General features: G+C 34.2%; 1 protein-coding gene across 30 annotated transcripts in view; it reads left to right on the forward strand.

The window, feature by feature from the left end:
- Nucleotides 1-16,314, forward strand: part of ANKHD1 (ankyrin repeat and KH domain containing 1) — a 145,558-nt gene that overhangs the window by 60,131 nt on the left and 69,113 nt on the right. For 18 of the 30 annotated variants that reach the window (XM_014345045.5, XM_014345046.4, XM_014345049.4 and 15 more), the window contains exons 10-11: nucleotides 466-575; nucleotides 8,048-8,104. In XM_014345045.5, coding sequence (XP_014200531.1) covers nucleotides 466-575; nucleotides 8,048-8,104 — 167 coding nt within the window. Of the gene's footprint in view, nucleotides 1-465; nucleotides 576-8,047; nucleotides 14,039-16,314 lie in introns of those variants that run through there. The other 12 variants (XM_014345050.4, XM_063604255.1, XM_003829179.6 and 9 more) reach the window with 3 other exon arrangements.

Below are 16,314 nucleotides of genomic sequence, written 5' to 3' on the forward strand. Positions count from 1 at the left end.
GAGCGACAGCGTGAGACTATCTCTCAAAAAAAAAAAAAAAAAAAATCTTATATCTGTGTTTTCCCTTAACCATGCCCAAAATTTCTGTTCTCACGAAATAATTGCTCATTTGATTTATACCGCAGTATCCATAGAACTGTCTCTGAATACAAACCAAAAGTACCACCAATATGATTTCTGAAAAATGCTTAATATTTTTTGGTTTTGCAGCTCTTTTATTCCTTAGGGTATATCTTACTACTGATGTAAGGGCAAATTACTGTGTTTTAAAATCATTTGGTTTAGTTCTTTTTGGTATGACTCAAATTATTTTTATAAAGCGTATTTAAAGGAAAACTAGTATACTTAAAATGCATTTTGATATTTTCACATTTTGAATTCTTCAGTTTCACCAGATTGCAAAATTGGACTATCTAATACAATTTTACAGTTCACAAAGTAAATGTATGCTTTTTTGTTTGCTAGGCGCTAATGTGCATGCTACAACAGCAACAGGAGACACAGCCTTAACCTATGCTTGTGAAAATGGACATACGGATGTTGCAGATGTTTTACTTCAAGCAGGGGCTGATTTAGTAAGATATTTTTAATTTCAAATATTTTTGCGTTAATGTTAATATCCATTTATACTTAACATTTAGAAAACACTAAAGATCAATGGTTTGCATACTTTGTATACAGTAACTTAAAAAAGCTTGGCTACCTGTTCTAGTTGTTGTATGTATTAAATGTATTTGAAAATACTTAGTGTTGAACAGGGCATACTGTTTCTTTTCCTAGGTAAAACTACTAGTTTTTTTCTTCCTTTCACTCCACCCCCATTTGACATTCCTGTGCTTTTTAAACTGCCCTCTGTTAGATATATCATAAATTCAATGATGTGTTCACAGAATAGAGTAACAAGTCAAGTCACTTTGAGTGATTTATTATTATTTTAATTGACACATGATAATTGAACATATTAATGGGGTACAGAGTGATATTTCAATACATGTATATAATGTGTAATTATCAAATCAGAGTAATTAGTACATCCATCATCATTTTGAATGATTTCTGTTGTTTCTCTGATTAGACATTTCAAAACAAAGCTACTATTGTTAATCATCCTCCTAGTACATTCCTACAAATTCTATTCTTTTTGTGTTTTCTGTTTTGGTTTTTCAAAATTTCAAATTAGGTGGCAGGTTCATATGTGTAATAATCTATATAAAAATAATATTCCATTTAAATGTTCATGCCTCTTGCTGAAATGTGTGCTTTGCCTAGCTTTTATTTTGTGAGAGTGCTTTAAACTGCTTTCTAGAGTTTTTCCCAGAATTCTCTGATACATTTCTTAAAAACTTATGTGTGACATACATAGCTGTAAATGTTATAGAGAATTAGATTTCTTAGTTTTGCTTATTTAGAAAAAACTATGAAAGTATTACCTTTTAAATCATCCAAGTAGATACCTGAGAACATTATTGGAAAATAATTATTAACCAAAATAAATGTGTAGTATCATTGTTATTTATTGTCATTTCTACTAATACCAAATATTGTAATGAAAACACTATCATTCATTCTTTTTAATTAGGACCTTCCCTATCAGTTATAATTTTTGGGAGGTATGCTTTTTTGTCTGAGAATTGTGACAGCAATATATGTTAAGTACATCTTAGTCTTTTGACTTCTTTCTATATCTTTTTCCTTTTACAGAGTTGCTTTGAGTCGTCTGTAAAAATTAGGAATTGAAGTTTGTCATTCAAAATAAAGAAATAGAGTAGAACTTAAAAGCTTAGATAATATAAGCAAAATTTAATACTCTTATCCTCTAAATTCTTACCTGGATTCTGTCTTCCTTGTATTTTCTACAACAAAGTCACTGTCTTAACCTGTTGGGAGTTCTTCTAAAAAATTGAATAGGGCTGGGTGCAGTGGCTCATGCCTGTAATCCCAGCACTTTGGGATGCCGAGGTGGGTGGATCACCTGAGGTCAGGTGTTAAAGACCAGCCGGACTAACATGGTGAAACACTGTCTCTACAAAATACAAAAAGTTAGCTGGGTGTGGTGGCACATGCCTGTAATCCCAGCTACTTGGGAGGCTGAGGCAGAAGAATCACTTGAACCCAGGAGGTGGAGGTTGCAGTGAGCCTAGATTGTGCCATTGCACTCCAGCCTGGGCAACAAGAGCAAAAACGCCGTCTCAAAAAAAAAAAAAAAAGAAAGAAAAAAATTAAATAGGATAAAAGAGGAGCTATCTGGTAAATGTACTCTAATGTATAACAAAACCATACTGATTGTGACCAAGTTAATATCTGTTACATTTTTAAATATTTTATTTTTACTGTCTTCTGGAATTAGTTAAATTAGAGTGTTTATTATTTAGTTCCTTAGAAGAACTACATTAATTGAACAGATAGAGCTATTTGAACTTACCGTATTTACTTACTTTCAAAATGTAAGATTAAAAATGGCCCAGATAGGCCAGGCGCAGTGGCTCACGCATGTAATCCCAGCACTTTGGGAGACCGAGGCAGACGGACCACCTGAGGTCAGAAATTCGAGACCAGCCTGGCCAACATGGTGAAACCTGTTTCTACTAAAAATACAAAAAAATTAGCCGGGCATGGTTGCGGGCCCCTGTAATCCCAGATACTTGGGAGGCTGAGGCAGGAGAATCACTTGAACTTAGGAGGCGGAGGTTGCGGTGAGCTGAGATAGTGCCATTGCACTCCAGCCTGGGCAACAAGAGTGAAACTCCATCTGGGAGAAAAAAAAAAAAAAGGCTCAGATAAATACATATCTTAATTATTCAATACAGAAGTAATGCCATTGTTCTAACATAATTATTCATTTTTTATCTTGCAATCTATTTTTACATTCATATTTACATGAAATTATAGACACAATATATAATACAGTTGTTTTCTATTTTTTCACTATGTGTTCTTGTGTTCTATCATAATCTTTACTGTATTACTATATAGTCTCTATATTTATAACTCTTGCATCATATTCCATCAAGTTGATGAACCATACTCGTTCATTAATTATGGAACTTTTGCTTTTCATTTTTCACTATTACAAATACTGTTAGATTTAATAACTCTATATGTATAACTTTTTACCTTTTCTTATTTTGAATTATTTTATATATTGATTTTAAGTTTTAAAAATGTATAGCCTCTTCCATGCTTTTGCTATTTATGGACTGATATCTTAATTTTAATATTATTTATTTTCCTCATTATAAAAAGCAATACTGTTCTTCATATAAAATGTGGAAATGCTGGGCTTGTAGTCCTAGCTACCAAGGAGGCAGAGGTGTGAGGATTGCATGAGCCCAGGAGTTAAAGGCTGCAGTGCACAATGAGCATGCCTGTGAACAGCTATTGTATGCCAGCCTGGGCAACATAGTGAGACCCTTCTCTTAAAATAATTTTTTAGGAGAAAAAGAAAATGTGGAAAATACGGGAAAGTATAATAATTTTTATATTTAAAACCTATGAATATTTGTGAGTAAAATTTGTGACAGTGAAAAAAATATAAAACCTATGAATAAATTTTATTTCAGGCTTTATTGTAGGCCAGAGGAAAGAAAAAGTTCTAGTCAAAAACAGGGAAACCTCAGAGTAAAGCAGGCAGATTAGTCCCTGAGTCCTGGGAAAAAAGTGACTGGTAATTGTTATTAACTTTATCTTTCAAGGCAGTACCATCTTACTTGTCCTTCATTCTTTGCTGCTGTCTTCTAATATCTGTTTTGGGCTATAATAATTTCCTCCAGCAGTTTGCAGATAGAGGACTGTCCATCCCCCATTGCATGCAGTGGAGATGTATTTCATTCCTGGCATCTCATAGATATGTTCTCAGTTTAAGGTTTAAGTGTGCTAATTTTTTTTTTTTTTTTTTTTTTTGATGTGGGGTCTGGCTCTGTTACCCAGGCTGGAATGCAGTGGCACGATCTCGGCTCACTGCAACCTTCTCCTCCTGGGTTCAAATGATTCTCCTTCCTTAGCCTCCCGAGTAGCTAGAATTACAGGTATGTGCTAAAATCCAGCCTGGGTGACAGGGCAAGACTCCGTCTCAAAAAAAAAAAACAAAAAACAAACAAAAAAAAACGTAGTTTATCACTGACTTTCCTCTGTAACCATAAAGTAAGCCCTCTGACCTTTGTTGCTTTCTTTGGACTGTATTTTGCTGACTGAGTGAACTATATTGGGCATTTTCCAAAAATAGTTGAGCAATTGGAAACTAGGTAATTTAGACATGGGTACATTAGTACTCTGTAGTTCTTCTTCCTGGAACTTATTTCCTTTTAAATGAGATTTGATATGGACCTCCCTTAATAGAAAGAAAAATATCTTATGGATCAGTTTATTATCTATATTAAATCTTATAAATAGAAAACATAGACCAAGTCCTCTTTTATAAGATTTTTAAAAAAATTTAAACAATATATTGTGTATCTCTCTAGACATTTCTGTATACCCAAAATATGTACATTTAATATATGTAATATAACATCTTTCCGTGTTCCAGTAGATTTCCCATTCTTTTTCACAAGTACCCAGTGTTCTGTATAATTTATTAACCATTTATCTATGCATAAACACCTGAGTTAATAGTTTTTAAATATTACAAATGGTGCTGCAGTAAATATTGCTAGGCATATTTATGTATCTTTGCTACTTTTGTGAATATATATAATAGGGATAAATTCCTGGAAGTGAAATTGCTGGTTATAGGGAAATAGTTGACTAAAATTTTATTGTTTCGGGAGGTCCACATCTGAAATTTTGATAACTATTGTCAAACTGTTCAAAAATCCTGAACCAGTGTACATCTCTGTTAACAGTTGAGCCCTCCTGACTCTCCCACATTCTCACAAATATAAACTGATTTCTTCTTTCTCCCCTCCTTCCTTCCCTCCCTTCTCTCCTTCTCTCCCACCCTCCTTCCTTCTTCTTCTTCCTTTTTTAAACAGTTTAATTTTCTAATTTCTGATCACAGCCCCTATGTTTGCATTATCTACAAAAATCTTCTTGCCTGGCACAGTAGCTCAAGTCTTTAATCCCAGCTCTTTGGGAGGCCAAGGAGGGCAGATTGCTTGAGCCCAGGAGTTCAAACCAGCCTGGGCAACATGGTGAAAACCTGTCTCTACCAAAAAAAAAAAAAAAAAAAATTAGCCAGGTGTGGTTGTGCATGTCTGTAGTCCCAGCTACTCAGGAGGCTGAGGTGGATCGCTTGAGCCCAGGAAGCGGAGGTTGTAGTAAGCTGAGACTGCATCACTGCCCTCCAGCCGGGGCAATAGAGGGAGACCCTATCTCAAAAACAAACAAACAAACAAACAAAAAAAAACTTACTGTGCTACAATTAGCCCTATTAATTGCTCCCAAAGCTTTAGCGAACTATAGAAAACACAGGAATAAAATTACTTTCTGGAAGTATGTGAAGACACCATTTACAAATAGATTTTTAAAAATCAAATATTTATTCAGTATCTATTGACTTCATTCTGAAGGACAAGGAGAGTAATATATCTTTCACCATAGAATTTTCATGGGTTATTTTAATATTCTCCTGGTTATACATTTACATTCTGATTTAGGACCCTATTTCTCATAGTTATTTAAATATATATATATGTGTATATATGTATATATAATATTTAAGTGGATTCAGTTTTTACATTACTAGTCTTTCTTATTATATAGCTTCATGATTCCTGAATTCCTCAACTTGACTTATCTGTTGGCTGGCTAGTATTGGTATTTTGATTTGAATTTATTCTCCCCCTCAAAAAAGGAGTTAATAGGTGCTTGCATATTTTAGAATACCATATGTTGTATTTATAAACGAATGTAGCCATGTATGAAATTATTGAATCACTTGTTTAAAATCAAAATTTTAAACCCACTATATTAGTGTCTTCTGGTACTGAATATTGCCAAAGCCTGCTAGACTATTCTGTATTATATGTAAGTGTCTCCTTTTTCTGTCTGGATTATCATAAAATTCTTTCATTATACTTAAACATCTGATTTCATCAGAATGTATCTTGTGTTAATTATTCTATATTAATTTTCCTGAGAAACAGTGAATACTTTCTGTCTGAAGACTTTAATAAGTCATAGTCTTTAATAAGTTGTCATAGTATTTAATTTAAAAAAAATTTTTTTTTTTTAGTGGTGACCGTGGGGTGATATTTTCTTTTTTTTAAAGGAAGGTTTCTTTCTGCTATGTTTTTGACTATTTATTTTTCTATTCTGTTAACGTCCTTTAAGATACTTACCATTCATATGTATGGTCTCCCTCATCTCGCTTGTTTGTATTTGTATTATGTTTATGTCTAATACATTTCTTTGTCCTTTTCTTCTGCATTGTGTCTTAAGTCTGTCATCCAGGTCACTATTTTTTTCTGTACACTTGTTTCTGCATTTTTTTTTTTTTTTCTTAAAAGGGACAGGGTCTTGCTTTATCTCCCAGGCTGGAGTACAGTGGCATGATCACAACTTAATACAGCCTTGACTTTTCAGTCTCAAGCAATCCTCCACTTCAGCCTCCTGAGTAGTTGGAACTATGGGCACACACTGCCACACCAGCTAATTTTTTATTTTTATTTTTTGTAGAGATGGGGTTTCATCATGTTGCCCAGGCTAGTCCTGAACCCCTGAGCTCAAGCAATCTACCCACCTTAACTTCCCAAGTTACTGGGATTACAAGTATGAGCCACCATGACTGGCCTGTTTCTACTTCTAAATGTGGTTTTCATGGCTTCATTGTTACTGCTCCCTTATCTGCAAAGCTTGGGACCAGAAGTGTTTTGGATTTTTTTTTTGGATTTTGGAATATTTGCGGAATACATACCCATTGAGCATCCCTAATCTGAAAATCCAAAATCTGAAATGCTCCATGAGCATTTCTTTTGAGTGTCATGTCAGTAATCAAAAAGTTTCAGATTTTGGAGCATTTCAGATTTCAGGTTTTTAGATTTGTGATGCTCAATCTATATTTAGTTTCTTCTATTCTTCCAATTCACTTTCCAATCTTTTGTTTTATCACTTTGTTCAGCTATTTAAGTAAAGATTCCCTGTTCTCTTTAATTTATTTGAAGGTATTGGGGAATATTTGACTAAAATTTTATTGTTTGTTTTGTAGGAACTTCTTGATAGGTTCCATGTTGGATACTTTGTGCTGCTTATTCGTATTTTAATGGGACTGGCTATTTATTGAAATATGGGGTGAAATATGGGGTAAGGTGGCAGGGAAGAGGAAGTGAGCCTTAACAGTTAGCTTCTTAAAATCATGTCGTTGTCTCAGGATACTGTCTTGCTGAATCTATACCATAGGAGCATGCACTTTCTTAGGGTAAGCACATCACATAGGTAGGAAATTGGAATGACTTAGAGTGAAGCCTTCTCTAGGCCACATTTCTTTTATTTGGAGATTTAGTTGACTCTGGTCAATGACTGAAAAGCTTATTATGGTTTCCTAAGTTGTATCCCTGTCTCACCTTTAGATAGTTTCTCTCTGTTAGGAGTCTAGATCTAGAGAAAATACAAACATTCCATTTCTCGAGTTATTTGAAGGTTCTTGTTTTAGTTGAAAAGTGTAAGCCTTAAGTACATTTATAATGAGGGGAAAAGCTATGTAACTATTTATCTTACAGTATTTTCCTCCGTCCTCCCAACTTCTGATATGCCCAAATCTCTTGATTTCATTATTTTCTTTGGTTAGATATTTTTAAATGTTGCTCTGTTTTTGTGGCTTTAGTTGTTTTTTGAGACAAAGGCATGAATTTAAATAATTCTGCAGAAATATTTCTACGTATATTAAGATTTATATTGAAGTTTTATTGGTAAAAAACCATAATATCACCCCCTTAAAAAAATTTATACTCTGCTCCTGACATTACAGTCTCTACAGATGAGAATCTTTTTAGTTGAAGATCCTGAGTTAACAAAGCCCACCATCTGAAGTATCGGTCACAAGGTCTTCATGGCCAAATGTGATTTTCGTTTTTGGAATAAGATCCGTGAGTTCTTCTTTTTCCTTTCGCAGGACAAGCAGGAGGACATGAAGACTATTTTGGAGGGCATAGATCCGGCCAAGCATCAGGTGAGGGTGGCCTTTGATGCTTGTAAGCTACTACGTAAAGAATAGATGTTGTAGGTAACCAGAACTCTGGATATCTGAATTCCAGCCAAGAAGTTCCAGGACCCTGCTGGGTGACAAAGGAAATCCTCTTCAATTGAAAAAGATTATGAAGTCCCAATAAAAAGAGATTTGTATTGCTGGTAGTTTGTTTCCTTAGTCTTCTTTCTCAGTGATATTCCTAAAAAAATCTCTTAGGTGAAAATAGATTTTCTTATTCAGGTAGTTCTTTTACATTCTCCTTTATTGGGAGAGTTAGTATACCGCAGAGAGAAAGTCTCAGTAATAAAGTCCTTTGCATTCAACTTTGTTCATCAAAAATCTGAAACTTAGAGTGATATTAATATATTGGATTGTTTTAAAAATAATACTCAAATAAACAAAAAAATTAGTTTAGCAAAACGTTTACTATATAGTTTATGCCCTAATTTCTATAAACTAGAAGTTTAAAATTTTCTTCTTAAAATTGTCTCCTACTATTCTGAAATTGGTTTTTAAGAAGGTGAATATTTTTTCATAGGAAATATTTCTTTTGAAAAAATGTGTGAATTTGTGCCCAGTGGTTTTAAAAGTCAAATAAATTTAATATCCATTATAATCCAAAGAGATTTATTTAAAATCAGGAGCAGTTTTTAATTTTAAAATTATTAATGAATTGTGATTAGATCACAAATAACTTAGGCCATCTAAGTTTCTTTTTTTTTTTTTGAGACAGAGTCTCGCCCTGTTGCCCAGGCTGGAGTGCAGTGGTGCTGCAATCTTGGCTCCCTGCAGCCTCTGCCTCCTGGGTTCAAGCGATTATCCTACCCCAGCCTCCCAAGTAACTGGGATTACAGGCGCGTGCCACCGTGCCTACCTAATTTTTTGTATCTTTAGTAGAGACGGGGTTTCACCATGTTGGCCGGGCTGGTCTCGAACTCCTGACCTCGTGATCTACCTGCCTCGGCCTCCTAAAGTGCTGGGATTACAGGCATGAGTCACCGTGCCTGGCCTAAGTTTCTTAATTCTAAACCCCTCTTAATCATGATGCTTATTAAGTGTCTTCATCACTGGCTTGTTAAATGAGAAGCTGTTTTATTTATTCTGTTGAGATTTTTAAAATTATTATTATTATTATTATTTTGAGACAGGGTCTCACTCTGTTGCTCAGGCTGGAATGCAGTGGCGTGCTCTCGGCTCACTGCAACCTTCCCATCCCAGGCTCAAGTGATCTTCCTGCCTCAGCCTCCCCAGTAGCTGGGACTAGAGGCATGTGCCACCATGCCCAACTAATTTTTTTCATTTTTATAGAGATGAGGTCTCACTGTACTGTCCAGGCTGGATATATTTATTCTATTTTGAAGTAAGTAAGTTTATTTCACAAAATGTGGTGTTAACATGTGAGCTTCTACTCAGTTTGTATAATATTATAGGCTCCTATCAAGAATGTAAAGCTGAGTGTTATTTCAGATCAAAGTAATTCTTTTTCCCTGGATTTGTTAGATGAAATGTAATTGTAAATCTTTCTCTCTAGCTGCAAGTCTCAAAACAGGATTTTTTTAAAAATGAGTTTTGCAGCCCCACGTTTACAGGTTCAGATTCCATAGATCTGAAATAGGGGGTCTACATTTGAACTAATATCTCAGGAGATTCTGATGACAAGTTCTCCATATTTTACACTTTGAGACATTGGTAGAGGCCATACAGATTATTCTGCATCATTGCTGAGTTCTTTTCTTTTTCCATCTTTGCTTTATAATCGATCATTTTTCCTCCATCCAAATTGAATAAACTTGGCTTTTCTCTCTGTTACTTGTAATTTTTAGAAAATGTGCTAAACACAAGCCTTAGGACCAGTGCCTCTTAACCTTTTATCCATATCAGTTCTCTTGAGGGGTATGAATCCAATCAGTAATAGTAGATCACTAAGGTAATGATTAATATACAGTGGTGGGTTGAAGGAACATACTCCCCATGGAAGAGTATTGGAATCCTCTAGTACATCAGTATCAAACAGTCTCCCTCCTTTTCTCTGTGATTTTGGTCTTTCTCCTTAGAGAATGTCCTCCCTCCAACTCCAAAAGACATTGCCTCTGTGGTATAGTTACAGTCCTTAAATATATGTCCGGGGTGCCCTGTGGCTGTGATTTTTTAAGGGAAATAAACTTATTTTAAATAAAATAAACTTAATTTAAAATTTTTGTTATCTAAAGCCAAATAGAAAAAAATTCCACATTTTTTCTTACAGTGCTCATTCATCAGAACCTTTTTTTTTCTTCTTTTTTTTTTTTTTGGAGATGGTCTCGCTTTGTCGCTCAGGCTAGAGTACAATAGCGTGATTATAGCTCACTGCAGCTTTGAACTCCTGGGCTCATGGCATCCCCTTGCCTCAGCCTCCTGAGTAGCTAGGACTACAGGTATGCACCACAATGCCTGGCTAATTTTTAAATTTTTTTCAGAGACAAAGTCTTGCTATCTTGCCCAGACTTGTAGTGTATTTTTTATAGATATATTTTTAGGGAGCTTATGAGCTCTAGTAATCTACTTATCAATGTATTTCAACTGTTAGTAATTACCTTACCTTAATAAACTTTAAATGTGACCTTACCTTCCACTTTTTAACTTTTTTATTAAGGAATAGCGTATATACATATTTTTAACTTTACTACTTAAAACTAGGAAACTTTTGTCAATTTCTTAAAAATCTAAAACTACCTATGGAATACACAAAACTCCTAATACATTTATTTTAAAGCCAAGTTCTCTCTTTCTATGTTATTGTGTATTGAATGAGTTCTTTTCAGCTCTCTCCAGGTTGTTTAAATATAAGTACAAATGACTTCAGTCAAGAAGGTAAAGTCATTATTAGTATATAGAAAAATGAATCTAAAAATATGTAGTCGTGCCCCAAAACAACAGGATTAAAGATCTCCATGGACTAGAAGTGCAGCATGGATCCACAGTTTAAGCTATAGTCCCAAGGAGAATTAAGGGCTAAAAAAATACACAATGGGGGCTGAGATTTCAGCATGTGCAGAGGAATAGGGAATGAATGCATTTCACATGTAGTACATCAGTAGATCTAGTCTACTTGAATAAAGCAAGGAACTGGCATCTTATTGCCCTACCTGTGAACCAAAATGGATAAAAAAATCTTTGATCAACTATCTAGGGTTATGGTTAGAAATTAGCAAATTGTCATATCCAGGTTGTATGTAAAAAACAAAACAAAAACCCCAAAAAACTAAAAAAAGGGGGAAAAATAAATTAGCAAATTGTCGTTAATAGAGGGAAGAAACAGAGACAACTGTGTAACTAAAAACTTGGAGGACAACCTTCTTGATTTAGGGAACAGAAGTGAAATATCTCTATGAGACAAGAACCTTAGGTGTCCAGCAAAATATCTACTTCTGAAATGGACTCCAAGAGCCAGACTGAGGCAACTTCCAAAACATCTGATGAGGAGTACATCTGTGGATGGAAAAGAAACTAAAACAAAACACCTCCCATCAAAATGAGTTTCCTCAGTAAAAAAATTATAAAGCAGGAGAGCGAATCTTTATCAAGAAAGATAGTCAAAATGTAAACAAACAAAAAGCAAAATATAATACACTCAAGGAAATTGAAATAAACTTTAATCTTGAGAATTATGAACATGTTTATTTTAAACTATGACCAGTAGCCATAAAACAATGAGATAATAAAGCAAAAGCTGATAATTACGTATTAAGAACAGCTGGATATAAAATAAAACTAAAAGTTTTGGGGGGTAACCTCAATATATAGGGTAAGACAGCATATTAGACACAGTTGAATGCATTAGTGAATAAGTGAGTGATAAAACAAGAAATAATACAATAAAATATAAAATATAGTAAAGAGATAGAAAATATGAAAAAAATTGAGAGAAAGAGAATAGATTAGAAGCTCCACCATATTATCTACTAGAAGTTCCTGAAGGAGAGGATAGAAATGGAGGGGAGAGGAAATGCTTGAAGAGAATGGTGGAGAATTTTCTAGCATTGTGACTAGACATGAATCCTTGACTGAAGAATCATATCCATCACTAAGCGAACAGATGAAACTGTGGAACTTTAAGGATAATGAAAAATGTCTTAAAAGCTATCAGAGGAAAAAAACGCATTACCTACAAAAAAACAACCATCAAAGTTTTGACCTTCTCATCAGCAATAATAAATTACAGAAGATGATGGGAAGTAATATCCTCGAAATACCAAGATAAAATAACACAGTACAGAATTCTGCACTTAAGTACCATTCTAGAGAAGGAAAAAATAAACATATTTTCAAATTTACAAAGAATAAATGAATTTACCATCATTAGACCCTTGATAAAAGAACTACTAAAAGATATATACATCAATAAGAAGAAAAGTGAGTCCTGGAGGAAGGCGTGGGATACAAGAAACTACGGTAAGCAAAGAAATTGATAAAACATAAATACAAATGTTTGAGTTTAAAAACCTAAATTTTAATGTTTAAAACCAAAGTAGTACTAAAAATCTAGAAAACAATAGCAGGAAATTCAGAAGGATGTGTTAGAGAGTTTAAAAGCCACGCTAGAGTCTTTTGTTGTTGTTCAGGAGGAGAAGGTACTGAATAAAGTTTTTTTTAAAGAAAAATAGAATCGTAATCAGAACAAATATAAAGCTATTACACTCAATTGTTAAAGGGCAGAGACTTCTGAATTAGAGTCAGAATCAAAATGTAGCAAATGCTGTTTGCAGGAGACAAACCTAAAGCAAAGTGATGAGGAAAGCTTGACAGTGATGGGAAAAAATTATGTAAAGCAATATTAATATCAGACAAAATGGAATTTTAAGCCAAAAGCATTTTTAGAAATGAATACTCCTCCAATTGAGAAAATAATTACCAATCAGTAACTAACAATCTACCATCCAAATAAAATATAAAACTGCAAAATTGCAAGAGAAATGGTCAGATCTGCATTTGTAGTGGTAGGATTTTTTTCACACACTTCTCAATGAAGCTGATGAATCAAACATAAAATGATCGTTAAAAATCAAACAATTTTTTATCTTACAGAAAGCTAGCATTCTGTTTCCAGTAAATATACTTTATATTCTTTTCCAATACATGGAATATTTATAAAAATTGTCCATGTTTTAGGCCACAGAGAAGTCCGAAGAAACTCCTGAATCTTCATCACATGGACTACATTCTCTGATCTCTCTTGCCTTAAAATTACACATCAACAATAAAGTCTTCTTTAATTCCATACATTTAGAAATTGAAGGAAAATACTTTTTCTTTTTGTTTTGAGACGGAGTCTCACTCTGTCACCCAGGCTGGAGTGCAGTGGCGCCATCTTAGCTCACTGCAACCTCCACCCACCAGGTTCAAGAAATTCTCCTGCCTCAGCCTCCCAAGTAGCTGGGATTACAGGCGCCTGCCTCCGCGCCTGGGTAATTTTCGTATTTTTAGTAGAGATGGGGTTTCACCATGTTGGGCAGGCTGGTCTTGAACTCGTGACCTTGTGATCCACCCGCCTCGGCCTCCCAAAGTGCTGGGATTACAGGTATGAGCCACCGCACCCAGCCAGGAAAATACTTTTATAAAATTCATGGGGTTAAGAGGCAATACAGTAAAAATTACGCGGTAGAAACTGAGTTACCAGTGCACACCAAAACTTGGGTAGGGAGAATATACCTAAAGTTGTCCTTAGAAGGAAAATTGTAGTTCTGTATATCAATATATTAAAGATGAAAATAAAATTTAAAACAATAGCACAAAGGAAGAAGAAAATAATAAAAGCAGGAGAACACCTTGTTCTATCATATATGGTATTCTGTGGTGCATGATATTCTATGGTATAGAATGAGATGTTGCCCAAATGTAGGGAAAAAATATAAAAGCAAAAGTTAACACAATAGAAAATAATTTTAAAAAGAGATACAAAAAATACAGGGATGAAGAGTGAAATTAAAAGCTGGTTTTTAAAAAAAGACTACCAAAACAGATAAAACAAGCAAGGCTTTTTTTTCTTTTTCTTTTCTTTTTTTTTTTTTTTTAGGGGAAAAGGCACAGATAACAATAAACTTAAAAGTGAATTGTAATTATTTTATAAGTAGAGATCTTTAAAATTCAATCAATAAATGTGAATGCTCAGATGAAATGAATACTAATTTTTGCTAGAAATATATAAATTATCAAAATTGACTCTAGAATAGGAAACTGTGTATTACAAATTGAATCAGTAGTTTACCCATCTATAGAAGGTAAGAGGTTCAAATGGATTTATGGGTGAATTTTACCAAATGTTCAGGGTTTTTGGTTTTTTTTGTTTGTTTGTTTTTGAGACAGAATTTCGCTCTTGTTGCCCAGGCTGGAGTGCAATGGCGCAGTCTTGGCTCACTGCAACATTCACCTCCGAGGTTCAAGCGATTCTCCTGCCTCAGCCTCCCGAGTAGCTGGGATTACAGGCATGCACCACCTTGCCCAGCTAATTTTGTATTTTTAGTAGAGATAGGGTTTCTCCATGTTGGTCAGGCTGGTCTGGAACTCCTGACCTCAGGTGATCCGCCTGCCTCAGTCTCCTAAAGTGCTGGGATTAAAGGCATGAGCCACTGAGCCTGGCCAAGAAATAGATACTTTCTTTCTTTATTTTTATTTTATTTATTTTTTTAAATATTTATTTATTTATTTTTAAGATGGAGTCTTGCTCTGTCACCCAGGCTGGAGTGCAGTGGCACGATCTTGGCTCGCTGCAAGCTCCGCCTTCTGGGTTCATGCCATTCTCCTGCCTCAGTCTCCTGAGTAATGGGACTACAGGCACCCGCCACTACGCCCGGCTAATTTTGTTTTTTTTTTTTTGTATTTTACGGGGTTTCACCATGTTAGCCAGGATGGTCTCAATCTCCTGACCTCATGATCCCCCCCGCCTCGGCCTCCCAAAGTGCTGGGATTACAGGCATTAGCCACCATGCCCAGCCGAAATAGATACTTTCTATATTATTCTAGCTGTTCTCAAGAACAGAAAAAGAAACGTTAAACTGCATGATATTTAAGTTTGTAGCCTTGGAAAATAATTTTCTGCGTTTATGAAGGGAAAAAAATCAGAAACAATTTGTATCCTAAAATTTTATTAGTATTGAACAAATAGTGGCTATATGACTAAATCCAATGCTCATAAGTAGTACGATGTATACAAATTTGATTACCATTATATACATATATGCATTGATTCCCATGATATGCACACATATGTATATACATACATTATACATATATATTCCTATTATTGATTCCCATTATATACATATATGTGTTCCCATTATATGTATGTATTCCTGTTATACATGTATATTCCCATTATATACATACATATGTATATATACATTGATTCCCATTATATACATACATAGGTATATATACTTATATATATACATACATATGTATATGCGTATATATGTGTGTGTGTATATAATGGGAATCAATGGGAATATATATGTGTAATGTGTATATATATGTATATAATGGGAACCAATAATGGGAATATATATGTATAATGTATGTATATAGTGGGAATCAATGTACTCCTATATATATACATACATATATATGTATATAATGGGGATTTTCCATATATACATATATAGATATATTATTTTTTTTTCTTTTTTCTGCTTCTTGCGCAGCAGGGCTAACCCATAGGGAGTGTGCCCAGAGTAGCCTGATTCCCATTTTAAAAGAAAGATTTAGTAGTCAGATATTTTGGGGCAAATATTGTGTGTTGTGGGATATACATTATTCATTTTAAGACACAAAATGTTGTAATATAGAGTTGTGGCATTGTTTTATCAACTTTTTTCAAATGTGATTATGTTATTCAAAACTAAGGGAATGAATGTATATTTATAGAGAGGAAAATAAAACAGGTAGCTTTTCACCCCTTTTATTTCAGGAATTATATTAATATATTGAATTTTGAAATGACTTGGTGTGAGGATATTGGGACTGTACTTTCTGATTTCTTGTCTTTTAACAACTATGGTAATATTTTAAATATACAGAATTAAGTTATTTTTTAAAGTTTATTCTAAATCAGGGCTGAAAGCTTTGAAATCATTTTTCATGATTTCATTTGAAATGTCTTTGCCATTACTCACGGGACCTAATTATGTTGATATGACCTAATTATGTTGATCACTGCC

Source organism: Pan paniscus, chromosome 4, assembly GCF_029289425.2.
Source record: "Pan paniscus chromosome 4, NHGRI_mPanPan1-v2.0_pri, whole genome shotgun sequence".
In the NCBI taxonomy this organism is placed as follows: domain Eukaryota; kingdom Metazoa; phylum Chordata; class Mammalia; order Primates; family Hominidae; genus Pan; species Pan paniscus.